The following is a 24,425-nucleotide window of genomic DNA, read 5'->3' as shown; positions in this document are numbered from 1 at the left end:
TTTATCTTGGTGACATTCCCTATTAAGTCTAAAAAGTAATCATCCCACTGTAGGTTTCCGTGTGGCAAAAAGCAAAGTGTACCATGCTCTACAAGAGCCATTATGGGAGAAAGGAAGAGGTATGAACGGCGTTCCTCCTTTCTTCTGATGAGCTGGCATCATACCACATATCCAACAGTTCGTAGCATTTGTAGCAACATGGGTATGATGCAACATCTGGATAAAAGTATTATTCAAATAAGACTGGCGATGCTTCAGTTCTTGATACGGAAGGGTGTAAAAGTATTGCTCCTCAGGCACTGGAGTAGTCAAAACAAGCAACTCACGGGCAGGTGTCACATCCTCAACAAACCACGTGGTTATACCAACAATAGCTACAATGATAATAAAGCTTGTCACACAAAAAATCTTCTTCTTCTCCATCTTGTAGTAAAAGTCAATATCGTCCTGAAACTAAAAGGTTGTCAGAACTCTTCCCCTTAGGCAGCCGTTGATTTCTTCACCAGTGGGCCAAGACGGGTGTCACTACACTAATGCAGGGCGGATCCCCCCCCCCTTGCCTCATTGGCTCTCCGTTTCACTAACCTAAGGGCCGTTCTGACAACGTGTCCTGATACAGAAAAAAAATCACTTCCTTGGTCTGAGATGATATCTTCCTCCTCCAGGAATCGCTTGGTCCGGGAAGAGCTCCTCAGTGTCGTTCGGTTCCACAGCACGGCCTTTCTCTGCAGTCAGGATTTCTCGATGGTCGGTCAATACAGCAGGCTCCACTAATCCAGGCGGCACTTTACGACAGTGCAAGGAGTGGATCCAGTTCTTCCAATTGGAGACTCGCACAGCTGTCCTTGTTGCGAGCAAGACCTGCTCAGGACCAACCCATCTCGGCTCCAGACTGTTCGTCCTTTCAAACACCTTAATCATGACATGGTCTCCAGGCCGTAGGTTATGTCCTTCACCTGTGGACCGATCAGGGAGCGCTTCTCGAACCTGTTGATGAATAGAAACCAAATTATCCGTTAACTGTGTCAGAAAATCATTCATCATTACACAAGGTACATCATACACTGACTTCGGTTTCGGTGGACCCCAAATATTCATTGGGCGTCCGAACAAGATCTCATATGGCGTGAGACCGGTCCGAGAATGCGGTATCGATCTAATTGACAATAATGCCAGCGTTAAAGCATCTGGCCAAGTCAAAGAAGTCGAAGCTTGGATCTTAGCGATCTTAAGCTTCAAAGTACCGTTATATTTCTCAACCAATCCCGCAGACTGAGGGTGAAACACTGCATGAAATTTCTGGGTAATTCCCAGTCCTTTCAGGACATACTTGATAACGTCTGCTATAAAATGAGGTCCGTTATCACTCCACAATAATCTACAAACACCATATCGAGGGAAGAACTCCTTCAATAGCATCTTGGCTGTAGTCATTGCAGTATTGTCTTTCGTAGGGTATGCCTCAACCCATTTGCTGAAGGCACAAACCACTACTAGAACATAATTCAGATTGTTACAGCGCTCAAGCTGAATGTAATCCATCTGCAAAACCTCAAAGGGTGCAGTGGGTGTTGCAAATCCTCCTGCTGGAGTTCGTGTACCCTTTCCTGGGTTATACCTCAGACAAATCATGCAGGTCTGCACTACCCTCTTTGCCATACTAGCGATCTCCGGATGCTCCCAAACTCGTGTGAGTAATTTGACAATTGCGGAAGCTCCGACATGCGCTAGTCCATGTGCCATCTGAACCATAGGTTGTACAAAAGCTGTGGGTAACTTCCATTTATCCATCTGCTTACTTCTCCAACACCCTTCATCATCTAATTCTCCATCATTAGACCACTGTTCCCGTTCCTTATCGGAAGCGGTTCTCTGTATCTCCAGCACTTCTCTCCTAGCATCGTGCCATCTTTCTGCCTGTGACTTCACAACATACATTGCAGTAGAGCCAGGCTGCATCGCAGTCTCTCGTGCCACCCGGTCTGCTAAAGCATTCCCTTCTCCAACTTTATCAACCACCTTGTTATGGGCACTACATTTAACTATAGCAATCTTCTTTGGATATGTTAATGCAGTCAAAAGGTTGTGAACTAACTCTCCATACATTATCTGTGCTCCATGTGACGTTAGAAACCCTCTCTCCTTCCAGAGTAGGCCGAAATCGTGTGCTACTCCGAAAGCATAGCGGCTATCTGTATAAACATTCACACACAATCCTGTACTGAGCTCACATGCTCGTGTTAATGCTATCAGTTCCGCTGCCTGAGCTGATTTCTGCGGTATGCGTGCTGTCTCCACTATTGTTTGTAATGTGGTAATTGCATACGCTGCTGAAGTCGTACCATCTGGTAGCTGCAGGTATGATCCGTCCACCCACAGTTCTCCATCTACATCTGTAAAGGGCGTATCCTGGAGATCAATACAACCCTTTGTCTGTTCCTCAGTCACAAGAATACAGTCATGTGCTTTTCGCGCTTCGGACTGAGTTTCCGGGAATGGCAACAATGTGGCTGGATTTAACGTTGCACACCTCTTTAACGTAATATGAGGAGCCAAAAGCGTCAACTCATATCCCGTTAAACGAGCACTGGTCAAGTGCTGCGTCTTTGTCTGATTAAGCAGGGCATCGACAGCATGGGGGACTAATACCAACAGCTTATGAGATAACACAATTCCTTCACTTTGGCGTATTGACACAGCTGTCGCCGCAACCGAGCGAAAACAACCAGGCAATGCTCGGGCAACAGGATCAAGTACAGCCGAAAAATATGCACAAGGGCGCTGCTTGTCGCCGTGCATCTGCACTAAAACTGATAATGTACATCCATCTTTCTCGTGTACATACAGTGTAAAAGGCTTCGTATAATCAGGGGTACCTAACACTGGTGCTGAACAAAGAGCTTGTCGCAATTGCTGAAAGGCAATTGCACACTCATATGACCAGGGAAGAGGAATTGGGGTATCTTTTGTCAAAAGTGCTAACAATGGCTAAGCTATGTGTGAAAACCCCAATATCCATTGCCTACAGAAAGAAGCAAGACCCAAAAATGCACGCACATCCTTCTGTGTGGAAGGTACTGGCGTGTCCAAAATTGCTTGAATACGATCTGGTGTGAGTGCACGCCCCTCCTTAGACAAAAGGTGACCCAAATAAGTCACCTTTGGTCTACAGAATTGCAATTTCTTCCTTGACACTTTGTGATTGTGAGATGCCAGAAAGGAAAGCAAGGATAACCTACACTTCTCACACAGCTCAGGAGTGTCCGCCGCCAACAAGATGTCGTCGACATATTGTATAAGGGCGACGCCATCAGGCAGAACAAAGGAATCCAATTGTCTTTTCAATGCTTGACTGTAAATACTAGGACTCTCTGTATAACCCTGAGGGACTCTACAAATTCTATAGGACCTATTATTCAAAGTGAAGCCGAAGAGATACCGGCTATCAGGATGAATAGGAATCGAGAAGAAAGCATTTTTCAAATCGATAACTGAAAATGTGGTCGCCGTTGGCGGGACCAGAGTAAGTAACGTCGTGATATCAGAAACCACTGGATACTGAGGTATCACTATCTTATTCACCTCCCGTAAGTCAATAATAAAACGATAAACCCTAGTATCGGTATCTTTCTTCAAAATGGGTAAAATAGGACTGTTGCAGACGTTGTAGGGAACTTCCTCCACTACTCCCACCTTAATCAAATCCTGTATGAGTGCCTCCTCCCCCTCCTGGGAAATACAATACTGAGGGAGGCGCGGTAATACTGCACCCTCCTGGACACTAATGTGGACAGGCGGAACCACCATCTGTCCCACATCAGTATCCGAAGTGGCCCACAAGGTACGAGGGAGAGAAGCTAATACAGTATCCTCAGCAACCACACACATCCGTTCTGTCATAGGGTGATTATCGTTCAATATCACACGTACTCCAGTAGGGGAGCAGCGGATCGTAGCTCGGAAGTGCTTAAGCATATCAAGACCCATAATGTTGTCAGGCGTGTTCGGAGCAAGCAAAAACGGACAAGGTGCAGAAAGATGTTCAACATGAAATGCAAGGGGTCGGGATAGAGGGCTTCGAGAGAGTGTACCATCAAACCCTACCGATGTAACCATTAAGCCAGATGGGGGAGCCCTCGGAACCAATTGTTTGCACAGCGCACTGCGAGTAGCTCCTGTATCAACTAGGAACTGATCAGTAGAGCCCAGAACATTTGCTGAAACATAAGGACCCCTCTGATCAACCGGCACATCAACTGATTCCAACCCCCATCCAACGCAATCCTACGCATGCTGCGAATCATGGTACCCAGGACGGTCATTCCCAGACATTTGATACTGATTTTGCCGATCAAATACATTAGGTCTATCTCGTTGCTGCACGTTAGGCTCAAAGCGAGCACGATCATTGGAATTCCCTCTAAAATTCGAAAAAGCCCCCTCTACCTCTCGACGGTCCCTGCCCACGTCCCTGACGGGGTGCATAAAGTACCGGACAATCCCTGGCCCAATGACCCAGCTGTTTACAATACGCACATTGATTTCTATTAACATCTGACCGACCCGAAGGGGGACCATAGAATCCTCCTCTACCTCTTTCAACACCCCGACGAGGCGGACCATACACTTGTGCTAGCATCACCTTAGTTTTCAAATCTTTCGATTTCTTCTCCTCATTCCCCTTCGCTTCTTGTTCCTGACGCTCATAATACTGAGCCATAGTCAGGAGGGATGCCGGAGACGAGGTGGAAAAAGAACTTTCACTCGCTTTTAATCGAGCTGCTATTCCCGGTAATAAATTCGCCACATATTTATCAACAAAAAGATGTCGACCCGTATCATCCGTAAGTGACTGACCACTGAAATCATGAAATGTTTCCTCAAAGCGCGTAAAGAAGTCTGAAACTGATTCATCAACCTTCTGTTTACACGAAGCTAACATGTTCCAGTCAATCTTTTTAGGGGGGATAATTGTTTTCAACTTAGTCAAGATAGCGGCAGGAAGATCTAAAATAAGCTGGGGCGGTTTTTGCGCTGGTTTCCTCTCCCTATCCTCATCCTCAATCTCAGACCACCTAGCCTTAAAAGCGGCTGGATCATCCACCTTCTGTACAGATCGCCACATATCCGGTGGTAAAATGAGCCCAAAGAACAAATCTATATCTGCTAAAGTCATAGTACAAGAATTCAAGGCCCCTTCGACCTCTTCGTAAAAGGCCGCTGGATTCTTGCGAGGGTCAGGCAATGCATTCTTTAATGCCATAACATCAGTCCTATGCCAGGGAGTATAAACCCAATTATACACAAAATATCCCCTAGCATCGGCAGAAGACATATCTGGACTAGTTCCTGCTCCTTTAGGAGGAACATACAAAGGTGCCGCCTCTCGCATCGGTTTAGCATGCACTAGTTCGCTCTTATCTGAATGGGAGGTAGACGATTGTGTCCCGCCGACATGTGAATCCGGTTGCTCCTTCTCCCCTGTCTTTTGGCGCGCTCTTTCTTTAAGTTCAAACATCGCGTCCCGCAATTTAAACAGCCGTCGAACCGCATCGGGTACCTTGGAGGGAGAAAAGACACCGTTACGTAATGCTTTAGAATCTGAGACTACCTCATCGGGCTCAAAAACATCAGAATATTTCCGAAAGGCAGTAATCACTTCATGAGAAAAAGTTTCAACAAAATACAATTTTTCTCTATCCTGCCAATTGTCCAAAAATTCCAATAATTCAGTAAGAGATAGCTTGCCCTTAAGCGCACGAAAAGAAATTTTCCGAAGCTCACCCATACGATCAGTTGATAACCTGGACTGCGTGTCTACCTGATCCAAAACCGATCCAGAATCCTGTGACCTCGGGGCAGACGCGCCAACATAAGGGGGCGGAGGGCGATCTAATAAATGAAAATCATCTTCGAGATTAGTAAGGACAGGATAAAGTGGCTGGCGGGCAGCATATTGACCCGAGACTTGCAACCTACGCTCTTTCTCTTGCCTCTCCGCCAGTTCTCTTTCCTCCCGACGCTTCGCTTCCTGTGCTCTCACATGATCATTTTTCCGTTGCTCTTTATCAATCAGCGCTTTCTCACGTTTCTCCCGCTCACGCACTTCCTTCACCCATAACCGTACACATTCAAACATGTCTTGCCGAGCACGCCGTTTACACATACACTGTTCCACATACTCAATCTTACGCATATCAAACGATCCATACAAAGGCCATCGTAACTCAGGATCCTTTTTGGTGAATTTCCTCCATACTGTGCTGTAAATTATAGAGGAAAGACCATGCTTCACATACATATCCCTATTAGGAGTCCCCTCTGGGGGGGCTGGAGCAGATTCCTCAAGATTTAACCGGTTTCCACAGCAGCAGCACCACTTACGGAGGGCGCTAAAAGCAGGCATGCTCAAAAATAATGCAAAATATGCAGTATTATAAAAAAAATGGCACTTAAACTGTGCGCCGTTCAGATTGAAACAACTCCGGAGAAATATCTCCGCATTACCTGCCTATATGTGTTGCAACGCATATATTCTCACAGTTATCAATACAAAATATGACCGGTCATCACAAATCAAACTCAAATAGCCAACCCAGGCTTCAAAACTCGGAGCAAGTACCGTACAACGGTTCTTACCAATCAAGAGTGTCCAGATTCCAACTGCCAAGTTCCAAAATTCGCCCAAACGGCTGTCACGGCAGACCGACAGAAGAGGTCTCAGTCGAGGACCGGCGCCACCCAGATGGTCAGCTCGGAAGGGAAGGAAGAAAACCTCGGGATGCCAGGACTAAAAGATGCCGCTGGCAGTGATCACATCCCCGGCCAAATTCCTCACCTTTGTCACGACCAGTCCTTCGAGCATCCGAGTCGCCGATGAGCCCCACGTGACGGGCGCCAATTGATGAGTACAGGCCCCAGCTAGGCCCGCAAAATACAAGGGTTCGCTCTCCTGTAACAAAAGCTAGAAGAAAGTTGGCACGGAAGCTGCAAATACAAAGACAGAGTTTATTAACCCTTAAGGGTGGTCCTACATCCCACACAACACTCTTCAGTATTGCATAGAGTAGCACACAGAACTTGCATACGTGGTCCCCTTTTATACACAATAGAGGGGCTCATAAGTGGGTGGATACAACATAGAGCAAAATTCATTACCATTTATGGACATTTTCGATACAGAATCAATATGTGGGCGGAGTTAACAATTTCCTGAGCCCGCGAAAACATGGTCAAAAAGGACTAACTGATAACAGATGTGGTCAAGTCTGGGCATGCGCCAGACGGACAAAGGAGCTATTTATAGACTGTTACTAGGCAGATTACAAGAGCAACTAGCGAAAAGGTAGGACTCTTTTCGTGCAAAGCACGTGGAGACATGACAATACAAAATGGAGTCCGGACATTAGTCAACATAAGACAAGAAACACGTTTTAACTAGAGAGAATTCATGTCTTTAGTGAATGCTTAATCATATCGCTGTTTTAGTTTTCAACAACGCTATAAATGTGTCTCCAAACCCAAAGCCGGCCATTGCATGAAACAAATATGGCCATTCCAAACTATCAAATGCCTTTTTTATATCGACAGCAAATACACCAGCAGTGTCTTTCGTATAAGTGTCTGCTTCGAGCACCTGCAACAAGCCTCGAATATTGAAGGCCGTATTTCGGGCAGGGATAAAGCAGGCTTTGTCCCAGTGAATTAGGGTCGACATGTGTGGTAGTAATCGAGTGGCCAATATAAAGCTTAATATCTTATAGTCCAGTTAAGCATGGAAAGCGGGCGATATGCGGCCCTGTCCTACGCCAGCTTACCAGGCTTAAGGAGAGGGATGAAAACCGCCTCTCTCGTGGAGACCGGGAGGCGGCCCATGCGTCTTGCCTCGGTATATAATTTTTCTAAGTGTTGGGCTAAGTGCTCAGAGTAAGTTAAATAGAATTCAATTTGGAGGCTGTCCATTCCTGGTGTCTTATTCCGTGCCATATGTTTAAGAGCCGCCTGCACCTCTCGAAATTCAATATCTGCGCCCAGTGCCTCCGCCTGCTCGTCATCTAATTGCGGAAATTGAAGTTTGCGTGTGAACTCGGCTAGGTTGTTAGTCGTGCTAGTCATTTGGCTCCTATATAACTCCCTGTAAAAATCATAGAACAGCTCATTAATACCCTCTTGAGTAAAACAGGCGATCCCCAGGTCATCTCGGATCTCCAAGATTGGAGTCCCTCTCCGCGATGGGCTAGCTAACCAGGCCAGGAGAGCTCCCGCCTTGTTCCCCTCTACATGGGTACGGGTAAGATAAGCCTTACAGTCAAAGCAGCACAATCGCTTCACATGCCCTGCCACTGCCTCCCTTGCCTCCAGTAGTTCAGGCTGTTTGTACGGCCTCTCAGTCCGGTCTTTTTCAACAACTCGTAACTTCTGTTACACCTCTACCATGTCCGCCAACAACACTCTGCCCACTCCTACCATCTCAGTAATGCACCGGCCCCGTATAACTGCCTTAAAGGCATCCCATTCCACCAAAGGCATGGAGGCAGTCCCTTCGTTGTCCCCAAAATACTGCGCGATAGATTAGCCTACTGCCTCTCGTAATACCTGGTCTTCCAACGCCTCCGGGCGCAGGCGCCACATCAGAATCCGGGCCCGGGTTTGCAACCATTGCATCCAGATCAAGACAGGGTTATGGTCCGAGAGTGTCCTAGCAAGATACTCGCTCCCTTGCACTCCTACATGCACGTCTAGGGTACACAGCAAGACATCCAGTCTCACATGGAGGTCATACAGCGCCGAAAAGAACAAATAATCTCGTTCCTCTGGGTGGTGAACCCTCCAAATATCAACCAATCCACACCGGTGTTGCCAATTACGCCTAGCCTCTGCAATCTTATGTGTGGGAGCACTGGGAAGCGGGGTGCGATCTATCTAGCAGTATGTCTGAAATGCATTTAAAATCCCCTCATAGCAAAACAGACCCTGTGAGATAGGGAGCCAGTTTCCCAGACAACTGCAAGAAAAAGGCCGGCTGCTCTGTATTGGGCGCATATATGCTCCCCAAAGCAATGTCGCGTCCATCCAGTTTCCCCAGGACCACTACATACCGACCTTCCGGGTCTATACGTTTTTCCCTGCATTGGAAAGGCACCACGCCCGGATCCAAACCAACGCCCTCTGAGCAAAAGCAGAATAGGTAGAATAAAACAGTTGGCCACGCCACCTTCGCTGCAATGCTACCCCTTCCTGCGCCTGCAAATGTTTTTTTTTCTGTAGGAATGCAATGTGTACTCCTCTCCGTGTCAGATAAGCATGTAACTTTTAACGGCCCCACTTAGAGGGCATGCCCCGCACATTCCATGATAAACATTTCAGGTTATTACTGAAACCCATCCCAACTCTGCTAAAAGAACAGTTCAGAAACGGATTCTAGCAACATGCCTGGCACCGAACACCCCAATACTAAAGAAACTCGCCAACTCCCTGACCCCAGTACAGCTATTCTGAAACTTGAACCCATCCAAACCTCAAAAACACACAAATTCCCCTGTCAGCTGCAGAAATGCTGGAGAACGCGGCGAGTCTGGATCCCCTTTCTCCATGTGTATCAGCCCCATCTCAGAAAAAAGCATCTCTAACTCCTCAATAACATCTCCTCAACATCAAGAATCAAACAGATCTCCATTGCTTGCCCTCAACTGGTCCCCCACCCATCAAATTAAGCCATCTGCCGTCTGTGGTGTCATCTCCAGCATGCGATCTACGCTACCCAGCAAACTGCCCGAGTCATTATCCACTGAGTCCCCTCTGGCGCCAGCTTCTACAGTCAACACAACTGCTCGATCTTGCACCAGCGCCACCACTGCCTGGAGTGCCTCTGCCCTCTCCCACACCATCTGAGAATCTGTGGTCTTCTTCTGGGTTCTGTTATGGAGCCACCTGCGTGAGCCCCTTGGACTGCTTGAATTACTTTCCCGTGTGCCCTCTGGATTCCCACTTCTCGGTGCCTCCTTCCTGTAGGTTTCCAGCCAGTCCCATGCTTCGTTAGGGGAGTCGGTGTAATGCGTAGTGCCATTCAGGATAATTCACAGCCTCGCCAGAAACATCAGAGAGTACTGAAGGCCCTCATCCCTAAGCGCCTTTTTTGCTCCCAGATAGGAGGCCCGTTTACGTTGCACCTCCAGCGTGTAGTCAGGAAACAATGTGACCTTTGCAATGTCCACAGTGAGGGGCCCTCCCATTCTCGCTTTTTGTAGGAGCAAGTCTCGGTCATGGAAATGAAGCAGGTGAGTCACTTCCGGCCTCGGCGGGTGCCCCGGGGCCAGCGGTTTTGCTGGAAATCTGTGCACCCTCTCAAGGGTGTAAAAGACCGTGAGGCCCTCCGGGGCTACAACAGTTTGAAACCAGTTTTCCAGGAATGTCACCATGTCGTTCCCTTCTGCCCCCTCTGGTAAACCCACCACTCTCACATTGTTCCATCGATTGCGTCCTTCTGCATCCTCTGTCCTACGTTCAAGCATGCTCACTCTCTCCGCCAGGGCCTTCAGCTGCTGCGCCGCCTCAGCTTGCCACCGGTGCTATTTCTGCAACAGCAGTTTTGTTTTTCTTGACCCTCTCCAACAGTTTTTTATGTTCATCTCGCAGTAATCCAAGCCCCACTGTTACTTTGCTGATGTCTTTGTGGAGTGTCGCTTTCATGTCTGAGATCGCCTCCAGTATCTGCTGGAACTGTAAATGCATCTGGGCATCAAGGCGCACTCGCGACTGGGTCGCTGGATCGTCATCTTGTTCCTGGGTGACCCCGGCCACGGGGCCCCTGGGGTTGCCCATGATGGCAGGGACCCGCTCCACCCCCTCTCGCTCCCTTCTGCGGCTGGCTCAGCTGCTCTCCGGAGCGCTACAAGCCCCGTCCTTTTCAAACTGGGAGCGAAGTATGGTATCACTCACCCCAATTCAGTGGGGCCGCACCTCCAGCCAGCCATTCGGGTCTTCCACTACCGCCGGCTATCCCGATAATGAACCTCACCGGGCTAGTGACTTGGGAACACTAGGTCTCCACCCTGCCCTCGCATAGAAGCCCCCGAGTCTGCGGAAGTCCGGGCTCACCTCCTTACGTGAGATCTGGCCTCCCCCAGGGAGATCCTCCACTGGCTGGATGCCCGGTAAGGCATTCGTGTCATTGGCCCTAGATATGACATGCACGTCTTCCACCCAACCTGTGCTCCTCCAGGCTTATGGGAAAGTCACGCAGAGTCTTCAAGGGGCACTCTTCAGGGATCTTTCTTGGGAGGGTGCTGCTTCCATCAAACGCCTCTCGCGCAGTGTGAGAAGTGGGCCTGGCATATGCTGGTCACTAGTTAAAGTGGCCACCTTGCACCAGTCCAATTCGAATCTAATGGTAGATAGGTTTAAGACAACCTTTTAAAGAAAGCTATCCTAGTGATAGCTGTGGAGAGCAGCCTTCAGGTATATATATAAAATATATATGTATTTATTTCTAGACACACTCTACTAATCTCTTTATGAGATTGGAAGTCAGGAACATATGCACAAATCAATGTTTCACAACAAATCAAACACTTATATGGCTGGGGCCCCCGGGGGCGTACCAGACCATATACTAAAAAAGAGGTATAAGAATATTGACTTGAGAAGGGAGAAGGTCTGGAGCCTTCAGAAGCGCTGGGGCCTCACTAATCCACCCAAGGCAGGTAAGTAAAGGACCCACGGGAGACGCATGCAGTGTGAGAACACAGCCGCGGATCCCAATAGACTTCAATGGAGCAAGTCGCGGTTGGAATTTTAAAGTTCTAGGGTACTTCGGGAGAGTCTACAAGCAAGTCACTTACACGGTAAGTCATTTGAGAGCCAACACACACAGGAGCACTGGAGTGCACGAGTTACCTCACCCAGGGAAGCCGGGTGCATAGGTGTCTTTTGGTGTTGGGTCGCGGCTTCGTTTTCAATGGGAGCCAAAGAAGGCTTGCTGCTTGTGAAGACAGGATAAGTGTCCGGTGGAATCCAAGGCTGGATTCAGAAGAAAGAAGACCTGAAGGCAGAGGAGACACTGTTCAAAGTCACATACCAGTGACCCATGCCCAGGAAGATGGATGCCCACAGTCATCGGGTGATTTCAGGTGATCATGGGTGTCTTGACTCTTCAGCCACGAGGTCCAGGAGGCGTTGACGACAACCAGGAGCTGGATTCAGTGTGTCCCACAAAGTCTGCAGCTTACTGCTGTGTCGGCACTCGGATTGGAGCCAACAAGCCTTGGTAACAGCAAGTCTTGTGGAAAGTGTAAAAAGTCAGCGGGGCAGACCAGATCTGAGGGACTCACCAAGCGAGGGTAAGTCAGGGCAGGCCTGGAGCAACCAAGGGAGCCCTTTGGTTCTGTAGAAAAGTCTTCAGGAGACCCAGAAGCCAACCGGCAAGGGATCGCAAAGATGCCTCAGGAGGATTCACTTCACAGGAGCCCACGGTCATTCGGGACGAGGTAAGCCTCTGATCTTCGGTGGAAATCCTGCTGGAGGCTTGGACCACATTTGGTCCAATCCACAGGTCATAAAGGGGTTGCACTCGACAATAGTGCACGGTACCCGAGTATTGCGGTTCCTCATCACTCGTGGGGTCCACTTACCTTAGCTTTGCTGGGGGCTCACAATGGCCATCAAGAAGTCAGGAAATCTACTTCCGGGGCTGCAGGGACTTCAGACTCCGGCTGGAGCGGGAAAGTTTGCGACTGTTGATTCAAAGTTTTGGTGCCTGCCAAGCAGGGGAGTCACTCCTTGACTCCAAGGGAGATTCTTCAGTCTTCCAAAGGTAGTGGAACGTCGAAGGACCAGGATTCTTCTTGTAAAGCATCATCCAGGGATATCTAACTTGCAATGGCAAGGGTTCCCTATCTTATACTAAAGGAAATGGAGGGACGAGCTCTATGACCACTCCTATGGGAGGGTCAGGGGAGTGGGCAGTTACACCCACTTCCCTTTGTCCAGTTTCAAACCAGAGCATGGGCTGGTAGCCCCTGAACCGGTTTGAGTTGGCATACGCACAGAGGAGCCTACTGCTCCCCCAGTGCAGGACTTCAAAGCACTCCAGGACTGCACCACCCAACCCCAATACACTAAATCCTGTCTGGAAGGTGGTTACACCTCCCTGTGACAAAATGCCTATTGTTGGGCCTCCTCCACTGCGAGTTTCAGTCAGCAGCAGGAGGGCAGCCAAGTGTCTGTGCTGGTGACATCAATTTTGTGATGCCAGGGCTCTTCAGGATTCTACCGTGTTTCCACAGTAGCTACATATCTATCCCTCTAGAAGGGTGAGATCATACTCCCACAACAGTTACTTGTGTGGGGGTATGATTCCAAGGCGTTTGACACCAAACACAACATGTTTTGATGCAGCCATCCCAAAGTTAGCATTTACCGCTAGGTTATAATGCACTTAAGAGTATATGGTTCAACCGCATCCACAAACAGCCACAGTGAATAGACTCTGCCAGCTGCAGAGGGGCCCTGCTCAGGCAGAGGCACCCCCTCACATGAAAACCAAGCACCCTGCCCTCAGGATTGATAGGGCCTGCCTTAGGGGTGACTGATAGGTTTATATGTGTGTGTATAAGGTGAGATATAGGGAACCTATACCTCAGTGAGGAGTGCTAACACTACCTCACCCAGGCTGCAGTAGCAGGCCTGTGGTGTCAGATTTAGTCTGCTTCCCAGGGGTGGCATAATACATGCTTCAGCCCCTGGTAGGCCTTTGAAGTACCTATGCCCTTGGTACCTAAGGTACCATATACTAGGGGCTCATAAGGTACCACAGTATCCAATCACTAGTGCATCTAATATGCACTCTAAGTTGTTTAGAGAGAACAGAGAGGCTGGGGCCCTGATTAGCAGGGTCCCAGTCGGACTATAGCCAGAAACCAGTGTATACACAGAAAAAAAGTGGGGGCAACATAAGTGCAGATCCTACTCTCCTACACGCAGCGCCCTGCATCTCAGGCCCTCAATTGCACCTCTCATGCCAATCATGCACCTCTTCAGATAAACATGGCTGCAGTCCAATCCTTAAATCACCCAGCCCCAGGGAGCACGGTCGCCACCTCGGCTTCAACAGGCAGACAGGGTCTCCAGGCAATGCCCCCGTGCCAAGGCCTCGCTTGTCAAACAGTCACCAGTCCTTGGGCAGACGGGTCCTCAGGGTGACATCTGCTCACGGTCTCCAGGTGAGATAGCCAAGGGTGGTAGGGTGCACTCCTGCTGCCCAATACTTTGGGAGGCACTGGAATACCACTCGACGCGAGCCCACTAGGGGGAGAGGTGCCAGCCGTTACAGCAGATAGAAGCAGCTCTCCTTGGTGTCGGGTGTGTGGTACTTTTGGGTCCCCCCCAACCTGCCCCCACAGCAGCGAGGCTCACCCGGAGATCGCAGATGGTAATCCTCGCCACGCCTCCGCCAGCGATCTCCCCAGCCACCGTCCCGCTGCCCCATCAGGCCTCAGGTACAGTTCAGACCCTGGCGAGGGCCGCTCCAACGGCCTTTGTCTCCCACAGGTCCAGGTCAGGGGGACACCACCAGCAGGGCAGATTGTGGTGCAGCGGCCAGGGCAGCTGACTTCGGAGCACAGGGTTCACAGTTCGATCCCCGGCTCGGGCGGCAGCTCAGCTCAGCACCATGTGACTCTGGGCAATAGCTCACTTCATTTCCACAATGGCCCCCAGCGCCATGAGACGCGTAAGGGTGAGTAGTTTGCGCTGTACAAATACGGCTTTATTATTATTTATTCCCGCTTCACTGCCGCTCTGCTGCCATTCAATCTGCTTCCCCCAGCTGGGGTGCCAGACGCAGCCACTGTCCCCGATCCAATCTTTCTGCACCTCAGGTCTCGGCAGCCATAGTGTTTCATGGGTGGTACCCTGGAGTCGCCAACCTGCTGCACAGCTCAACAGTGGCGCAGCTCGATCAATCACCATCCCTCGTGTCCCCGCAGCAGCGGATCTCACCTCTCCAGCCGTGGCACACTGTCGGCGCTACTCCGGCTTGTTCTCAGCCCCCATTCCACACAGCACCATGAACAGAGGGAACGTCCGGGCCTTGCAGTTCATCTCGGGGCCGCCATTGTGCAGTCATCCCCAGCCACTCATCTGCCACTGCCGGCTGTTGCATCCTATCAACCGCTCCTACCCAGCTCAGGGTCCATCCGGGTGCTCCCTGCAGTGATCAGTTACTCCAGGGGACCAGCAGGCTCGTTCAAAGCGGACTCAGATGCACAGTTTTCAAGGATAAATAGAGCTCACAGTTCACGCGTCCGCCATGATCCTCGGCTAAGACACGCCTTCTCATCACATGCCTCATCTGTGTCATCCTAGTGTATGTATCCTACAGCTTCTGTTCTCCACCACATGCCCCAATCTGTGTCATCTCACTGTATGTATCCCACTGCATCTGTTCTACACCATATGCTCCCATCTGTGTCACCCTACTGTATGTATCCCACAGCATCTGTTCTCAAGCCACATGCCCCCATCTTTGTTATCCCATTGTATGTATCCTACTGCTTCTGGTCTACTCCACATGCACTTATCTATCATTCCACTATATGTATAACACTGCTTCTGCTCTCAACAACATGCCCCCATATGTGTCATCCCAATATATGTATTACAGAGTTTCTGTACTCACCCACATACCCCCTTCCATTTTACCCCATTGTATGTAGCCCTCTGCTTCTGTTTTTCACCACATGCCCCTCTGTGTCATCCCACTGTATGATCACACAGTTTCTGTTCTCCACGATATGTCACCTTCTGGTCATCTCACTATATGCATCCATTGGCTTCTTTTTCAAACCCCATGCCCCCTTCTGTGTCATCCCACTGAGTGATTCCCACTTCTACTGTTCTCCATCAAATGCCCCATTGGTGCTGGCATTGGTGTTTAATATAACTTATCCTGTCAAATGTCAACTTTCAAGACCTCCACCCTGCTCCACCACACCCTGCTCCACCGCCCAACCGCTCTTGCCTGTGCCTGGTTGCCACTGTATATCCCACTCCTTCTATTCCCAACCACATGCCACATCTGTGTTGTAGGAGAGTAGAATCTGCTTCACATGGGTAACCCCACTTTTTGCTGGTGTTTCACTGTTTTTCGACCTTAGTCTGGCTGTGGCCCTGCTAATTAGGACCACAGCCTAGCTGCTTCCTCTCTAAAATGGTTTGCATGTACATTAGGTACATATCTAATTGGATTCTGGAGTGCCTTATAAGCCCCTAGTATATGTATACTATGTACCTAGGGAATAGGTACCTCAGAGGCCTACCAGGAGCTGCAGCATGTATTATGCCACCCCTGGGACGCACTCCAAAATGGCACCAAAGGTCTGCTACTGCAGCCTGGGTAAGGGTGTGCTTACACCCCTTATCATGGTATAGGCTACCTATATCCACATATATATATACAGACACATATAAACCTATAAGTCACTCCTATGGCAGGCCTTGACAATCCTGAAGGCAGAGTGCTTGGTTTTGTGTGAGAGAGTGCCCAAGCATGAGCTGAGCCCCTCTGCAGCTTTCGGAAATCCTTCCTTATATCTGTACTGTGATACAACCATACCATATACTCTTAAGTGCATTATAACCTCGTGGTAAATGCTAACTGTGGAATGGCTGCATCAAAACATGTCGTGTTTGGTGTCAAATGCTTTGGAATACCAATTCTGGTGGCGGGGTAGCATTCCACCCTTCTAGAGGGAGAGACATGTTCACACTGGCTAAACCCGGTAGGACTTTCCTGAGCCCTGGCATCACAAAAAGGATGCCTCTGCCACATACACGGGTCTGGCCTCCTGATGTTGACCGAAACTCCAGCAGGGGAGGCCTGGACAATAGTTTTCCTGTCGAAGGGAGGTGTAACCACCTCCCCAGACAGGCAGATGTGTATTTGGGCTGGGCGGGAGCACTCTCTGGTGTTTTGAAGTCCTGCACTGGGGGCACACTTGGTGTCCCTGTGCATAGTCCAGTTCAAACCGGTTGCAGGGGCTACCTACCCCTGCTCTGGCATGAAACTGGATAAAGGAAATAGGTGTAACCACCCCTCTTTCCAAGCTCACCCATAGGTGGGGCCTTAGAGTTAGTCCAGCCCCTAAACTTACTACAAATATAGAAATCCAGTCCCTAGGACTTTAGATTACCCTTGACAAAACTCTGCAACATATATCCTGGACCTTCGACTTTCTATCCTGACTAGAAGACTGAAGAAATCTCCCTTGGGGTCAAGGAGTGACTCCCCTGCTTGCAGGCACCAAAGAAGCAACTGACCAGTCTGCATCACTGAAGCTCCCGCCGGACGCCGAAGTCTTTGCATCACCAGACATTGATTTCCTAACTGTACTGAGGCTACCCAGAGTGCACAGCAAAGCTGAGGCCCGTGGCTATCGTGGGTGACGTGGAACCATGAACCATGAACCCTGAACACCGTGAACTTTTGCAGCAACACTATCTTCCTGGTCCTCCTTGAAGTTGTGCTTTGGGCTATGAGTAGCCCAATCCTTGAGCACCTTCTTCACCGAAGATTGCTGGCCTCCACTCCACGAGTGATCCGTGGGCCAGTTCCAAGTGCGATCGTTCGAGGCTCCTTCGCGATCACTAGCCCATTGGCTAGCAGGTCCCCACAAAGGCAACTCCTTTTCTGCTTGGGCTTTCCTGGTTGATCCAGATGTGCCCTGACTTACCCTCACTGGGTGAGTCCCTCAGATCTCACTGGTCTGCACCGCATTCCTTTCTCTGAATTCCAGTGACTTGCCGTTTCCAAGGCTTGTTGGGTCCAATCTGGTCGCCGACACAGTAGCACTCGACAGACTTCATGGGACAGCTTGAATCCGGCTCATGGACTTCGTTGACACCTCCTGGACCTCATGGCTGAAGAGTCAAGACACCCATCAACTCACCTGAAGCACACAACATCTATGGGCATTGGTCCATCCTGCCCTCGATCACTTTCAATTGACCCAGACTCTGTCCCCTCTGTTTTCAGGTTCCTTCCATCCTAGATCCGGCCTTGGATCTCTTCGGACACTTCTCCTCTTCACTCCAGCAGCAGTTCTTTGCAGGCTTCCATTGAAATCGATGACGCGACCCAACACCAAAAGACACCTATGCACCCGGCTTCCCTGGGTGAGGTAACTCGAGTACTCAGGTGCTCCCGTGGGTGCTAGCCCTAGAACTTCTTAAGTCCAAAAGGGTTTGGTCCTGACTCGATTAGAAGTGTCCCTAATCTTTAAATTTCCAACAGCAACATTGCCCATAGAAGATAAAGGGAATCCTCGGTTGTGTTTACACACTGCATACAGTCCCCTTGGGTCCCCTGTGTCACTACCTTGGGTGGTCCCTTGGGGTCCCAGAGATTCTACAGGCTATATTCCTAGTATCTATTCCAATCGTGGTTCTTATACCACTTTTTTGGTATATGGTTTGGTACGCCCCTAGGGCCCAAACATGTATTTGTGCTTTTACTGATGATTGCTATCTTGCAACTTAAGTACTTCGAACTCCAGTCTCATAAAGAGACTAGAGGGGTGTGTTTATCTAAAAAACATATATTTTAAATATATACCTGGTGTGGTTGTCTTTTCATTTGATCATTCAAGAGATTATAGACTGGTAAAACAAGCTGCTTTACATTCCTTCAAGACTTAGCCTGAAGGCTGATCTCCATAGCTACCACTAGGATAGCTTTCAATAAAGGTTGTCTTTAACCTTTCACCATAAGGGGTTGTTTGGACAGATACAAGGTGCCCACTAGAACTAGTGGACAGCATATATCAGGCCACCTTCTCACATTGGTGTGCAGCTTGTGGGATTCCAGTTTGCAATTGTTTTACCATAGAATCTCAATTGAATTGATCAACTGAAAACCACTAAAGGTACCTGAGGTACATATAATATCAAGTTTAGCTACAGCAAGTTCTACTGAACTTAGAGTTGTGTGTTAAGGGATAGCACACCCTTTCTACAACTGAAGAGTGTTTAGTAGGCCACACTAGTGTAGGTAGTGCAATACACCACACCACATTTGTAATGTCTAACCAGCCAGGAACCAGTGGGTCCCTACCAGGAACCAGTGGGCTCCTTCCCTACAAGTATGAGGATCTCTCCTTTGCTAGACGTAGGGCCTTATGCACCATTAGGAAGCTGAAGACAGGCAAAAGCCCAACCACACAGCATCTTATAGAGATACTGAAACTGGATGACATTACAAGTCCTAGTGGGCCTGTAGATGGAGACAGTGTGGGTGGGGCAGCACTTGAGACTGGGTCCAGGGGTGGAAAATTCCCTGAGCCTAACTCTGATGCTGACCAGACTGGTGACAATGACCTGTTCCTACCACATGCCCCATCTGTGTCATCCCACTGTATGTATACCACTGCTCCTGTTCCTACCACATGCCCCATCTGTGTCATCCCACTGTATGTATACCACTGCTCCTGTTCCTACCACATGCCCCATCTGTGACATCCCACTGTATGTATACCACTGCTCCTGTTCCTACCACATGCCCCATCTGTGTCATCCCACTGTATGTATACCACTGCTCCTGTTCCTACCACATGCCCCATTTGTGTCATCCCACTGTACGTATACCACTGCTCCTGTTCCTACCACATGCCCCATCTGTGTCATCCCACTGTATGTACCACTGCTCCTGTTCCTACCACATGCCCCATCTGTGTCATCCCACTGTATGTATACCACTGCTCCTGTTCCCAACCACACACCCTCATCTGTGTCATCCCACTGTATGTAGACCACTGCTCCTGTTCCCAACCACATGCCCCATCTGTGTCATCACACTGTATGTATACCACTGCTCCTGTTCCTACCACATGCCCCATTTGTGTCATCCCACTGTATGTATACCACTGCTCCTGTTCCTACCACATGCCCCATCTGGGTCTCCCTACTGTATGTATACCACTGCTCCTGTTCCTACCACATGCCCCATCTGTGTCATCCCACTGTATGTATACCACTGCTCCTGTTCCTACCACATGCCCCATCTGTGTCATCCCACTGTATGTATACCACTGCTCCTGTTCCTACCACATGCCCCGTCTGTGTCATCCCACTGTGTGTATACCACTGCTCATGTTCCTACCACATGCCCCATCTGTGTCATCCCACTGTATGTATACCACTGCTCCTGTTCCTACCACATGCCCCATCTGTGTCATCCCACCGTATGTAGCCCAGAGGTGTGGGGCAGCGGCTAGGGCGGCTGACTCCGGAGTGCTAGGCTCACGGTTTGATCTCCGGCACTGGCGTCAGATCAGCTCAGCACCAAGTGACTCTGGGTAATCGCTCACTTATTCTCCCCAATGGCCCCCAGTGCCTTGAGACACTTAGGGGTGAGTAGTTTGCGCTTTAGAAATACCGGATTTGTTTTATTTATTTTAATTTTACTGCTTCTGTTTCCAAACATATGCCCCCATCTGATTCATCCCACTCTAGGTATCCCACTTCCTCTGTTGTTCAGCACATGCGTCCACCTTCGTCATACCACTGTTTCAACCCCACTGCCTCTGTTCTCCACCAGATGGCCCCATCTATGCACTCTTGGGTCACCTCTGCCTTTAACTTCTACAGTCTTATGCATGTTCTCATTCTGTGTACCTGCACACACTTTTTTATTCAGAGTTTCTCACTTATATCCTCTCTCCTCAGCCATTCACCCATTCATTTCTGTCTTCCAACCAGGCGTTCAAGCACTCACCCATACGCGCCTTCACTCCCCCATTCATTCATCTATGTAATGAGTTATGCATTTTTCAGTCAACATTTCACAAGTTATGGAATCCTCCACTCTCCTGTCCACAAAACCACACATACAAAAGAAGCATTTTGATTTTAAAAGAGAGACATTTTTTTGCCTTCACCTGGCTTTTTGTAGGCTGTGGTATTGAACATGTTGTCTATCTGGGAAAAGTAAACCTGTAATAAAATATGCCAAAACATTCAAAGATGGCCGACTGTACATACATAAGGACCACTTCCATAGCATGTACATAAGGTGGGATTTGGAGAGAGACATGCCCCTACTATGAGTAGAGGTCCAGCATAACTGGCAGGTTCCCTTTCCATGGTTGTACTTATCACAGTAGTAGCTGTTGTTGCCAGTCTTCTTTCAAGTGTGGTGATGTTGCATCTCCTTTTCTTGCACATTGCAGAGATGATTCATGTTTTTGTGGGGCAGGGTGGTGTGCTGGTTGCCCAGGACCAGATACTTCCCAGAATGTTTGATACTGAGAGCAGAATGTTGAGGTGATTTTCTTCTGCATACATCAGGTAGAGGTCCCCACATTGAGCTCTTCAGAACCTAGGATGAAGCAGAAAAAGCAAGGGAAGCTGCAGCGCTGCTCTTTTAATGATCAGCATCTTACAACATAATAAACATAATACACAATGTGGTTCTCTACATTGTTGTTTCTCTGATCTTGTGTAAAGCTGTAACAAAGCTGCACTTCTCTCATGTGTTTCCTGCTCTTTAGGGGTTCATTTCAGCATGTTCTGCAGGGCCTGACCTTCATCTACGCCGTGGAGGAGATTAACAGAAACCCTGCACTTTTACCAAACCTCACACTGGGGTACCATTTATTTGACTCCTGTGCTAGTGAGATGAAAGCTCTTCAGAGCACCCTGAGCATCATGTCCCAGCAAAGTGAGCCAGTGCCAAACTACAGGTGCCCGAGCAAGGGCACCCTGGTGGGTTTCATCGGCGACCTGTCCTCATCAACGACCTACTCCATGGCCCAACTCCTGGCACTTTACAAGTATCCGCAGGTAGGAGGATGCTTTAATTCAACTCTATTATAGCCTGGTGGGTTTCATCGGTGACCTGTCCTCATCAGCTACCTACTCCATGGCCTAACTCTTAACCCTGTACAAGTATCTGCAGGTAGATGGCCGTCGTGCGTCAACTCGTTCAGTTCTTTCCTTAACACACTGGGGTCCAGCTCACAAGCTTCAGAGAGATGTCCTGTGAAATTCTGCATCAGATATTATATATAGGATCCAAAAACATCAAGGAAACAGCAATTGAACCAAAACTATATATTGTAACCTTGGACCAGATTAGACAAAGTGACCATTTTCTGCTGCTTGTCTCCTGACATACAACGTACCACCTCACAATCGCTATCCCATTCTGTGATTGTTCATAGGAGCAGAAGGGAGCCATTAACATGATTTAACTGAGTCGTGCTGTCTATCTACATTGTGTGGACTAACTAAAGCGCATGCACTAACTACAGCTCATGCACAAACTACAGCACGTGCATTAACTAGAGTGCGTGCATTAACTAGAGTGCATGCACTATTTCCAGCACGTGCACTATCTAGAGCATACACTACCTAAGGTGCGTGTACTAACTACAGCTCATGCATTAACTACGGCTCATGCATTAACTACAGTGCATGCACTATTTATAGCAAAAGCATTAAGTACAGCATGCGCACTAACTACAGCACATGAACTCACTACAGCACATGCATTAATTACTGCACATGCACTAACTGCAGAGCATGCACTGTTTAGAGCCTGTGTACTAACCATACTGCATGCACAAACTGCAGTGCATGCACTAGCTATAGTTTGTGCACTATCGACAGCACAAGCATAAAATACAGCGTGTGTGTTAAAGTGCGTGCACTATCTACAGGGATTTCGGTGGTAAAGCAGAATGGTGCCTTGAGATGACTGGATGTCAGAATGTAGGGACTGCATCTCTACCACATCGTACCTGTTGCCCCAAATATTGGCTCGCTCACAGAGCCTCACCTGGACTTCTAAACTTCCCAGAGTAACAGGTGGTTTTGGCAACCTAGAACAAGACCCTCTAGTCCCTAAGGGAACAGTGGAAACAGATCAGATCATAACCTTTCAACACTCACTAATGCAGGCGCATAGTAAGCATAAGAAAGACACGAAGAAAGTTTACAACATATTTATTGAAACTATTGCAGTCTATTATGAAGCAGATGTGCTGCAGTCAATAGGCAGATGGAACTAAACTAAGGAATTAGCATTACGATGAGGGTGTATAAAATAAACATCCCCAGCATGGCAAATGATCTGTCTGTCTAGGGCTATCCTTGCTGTGTTAGCAAAGGGATATATATTAGTGATCTCTGGGATTGACAACACACCCCATACCAGGCGTGCATGGTTATGTGCTCCGCATCATGGGTGTAAACTCAGTTTACGCGGTCAGCATGTCAAGCAGGTGCACATTCCAGGAACAGTCTCTCTAATTGAATTCTCCTCTCCACCATCGAGGCGACAAGACACAGTTTATATGTTAAGAACTACTGGGTTGGAAAGCTGTGCTTCCATGTTATGTCTAAAACGTTAGGGGCTGTTGCTAACTGAGCAGAGAAAACGGTGCACCATGTTGTTAAATATTTCAGGTAATCTTGTACAAAATGTGCAGACTGACTCCCGAGATGCTTCAATAAATAACAAACAACATGTGTAGCTTATTCCTAAAATAATGTCATGAAAACAAATGTATTATGTGTGGCTGTTCAGAGTGAAGGCAGCCTTAAACATCCAATATGCCTAACTAAGGGAGAACCAAAGTAGACCAGGAAGGGGAATGACTACACATGAACTAACTACAGCACATGCATTAACTACAGCACGTGACTAATTACAGTGCAAGCACTATTTACAGCTTGTGCACTATCTATAGCGCATGCACTAACTACAGAGCAACCACTAATTATAGCACATGCTCCATCTATAGCGCATGTCCTAACACATCACATACATTAACTGCATACACTATCTATAGTCTGTGTATTGTCTATAGCACACCCACTAGCTACAGGGCACATACCAAGTACATCATTACACTTTCCACAGGGCATGAGCTATCTACAGCGCATCCAGTAACTACAGCGCAAGCACCAAGTACACCACACGTTCTAACTAAAGTGCATGCACTAACTACAACATGTGCACTAATATACCGCATTCTCTAACTACAGAGCATGCACTAGCTTCAGCCCACACACTAACTGCAGTGTGTGCACTATTTATAGCATATGCTGTAACTACAGTATATGAACTATCTGCAGCGCCTACGCGAACTACAGCAAATACTGTAACTGCAGTTGTGAGAAGTTGGCCTGGTATATGCTGTTCACTAGTTCTAGTGACCACCTTGTACCATGCCAAGCAACCCTTATGGTGTGGTTGTAAGTCAACCTTTTTGGACTAGCTGCCCTAGTGGTAGCGTAGGCTAAGCAGTCTTTGAGGCTAAACTCGTGATGCGTGTTAAGCAAGCTGTTTTACCAATAGTAACCCCCTTTTATACCAATGAAAGGACACCACACAGATATATATTCAAAATATATATGTATTTATTTCT

The 24,425-nt window shown here is 48.4% G+C and overlaps 1 protein-coding gene across 1 annotated transcript in view; it reads left to right on the top strand.

Annotated features, from left to right (window-relative positions):
* The first annotated feature begins 21,053 nt into the window (after positions 1–21,053).
* LOC146829990 (vomeronasal type-2 receptor 1-like) overlaps positions 21,054–24,425 on the top strand; it is a 264,386-nt gene continuing 261,014 nt past the window's right edge. The window contains exons 1-2 of the mRNA XM_085603676.1: positions 21,054–21,064; positions 21,543–21,834. Coding sequence (XP_085459802.1) covers positions 21,054–21,064; positions 21,543–21,834 — 303 coding nt within the window. The remainder of the gene's footprint in view (positions 21,065–21,542; positions 21,835–24,425) is intronic.

This window comes from Triturus cristatus, chromosome 5_1, assembly GCF_964204655.1.
Source record: "Triturus cristatus chromosome 5_1, aTriCri1.1, whole genome shotgun sequence".
NCBI lineage: Eukaryota > Metazoa > Chordata > Amphibia > Caudata > Salamandridae > Triturus > Triturus cristatus.
The sequence above is the reverse complement of the archived record's forward strand: the minus strand, read 5'-3'. Positions and strand labels throughout refer to the sequence as shown.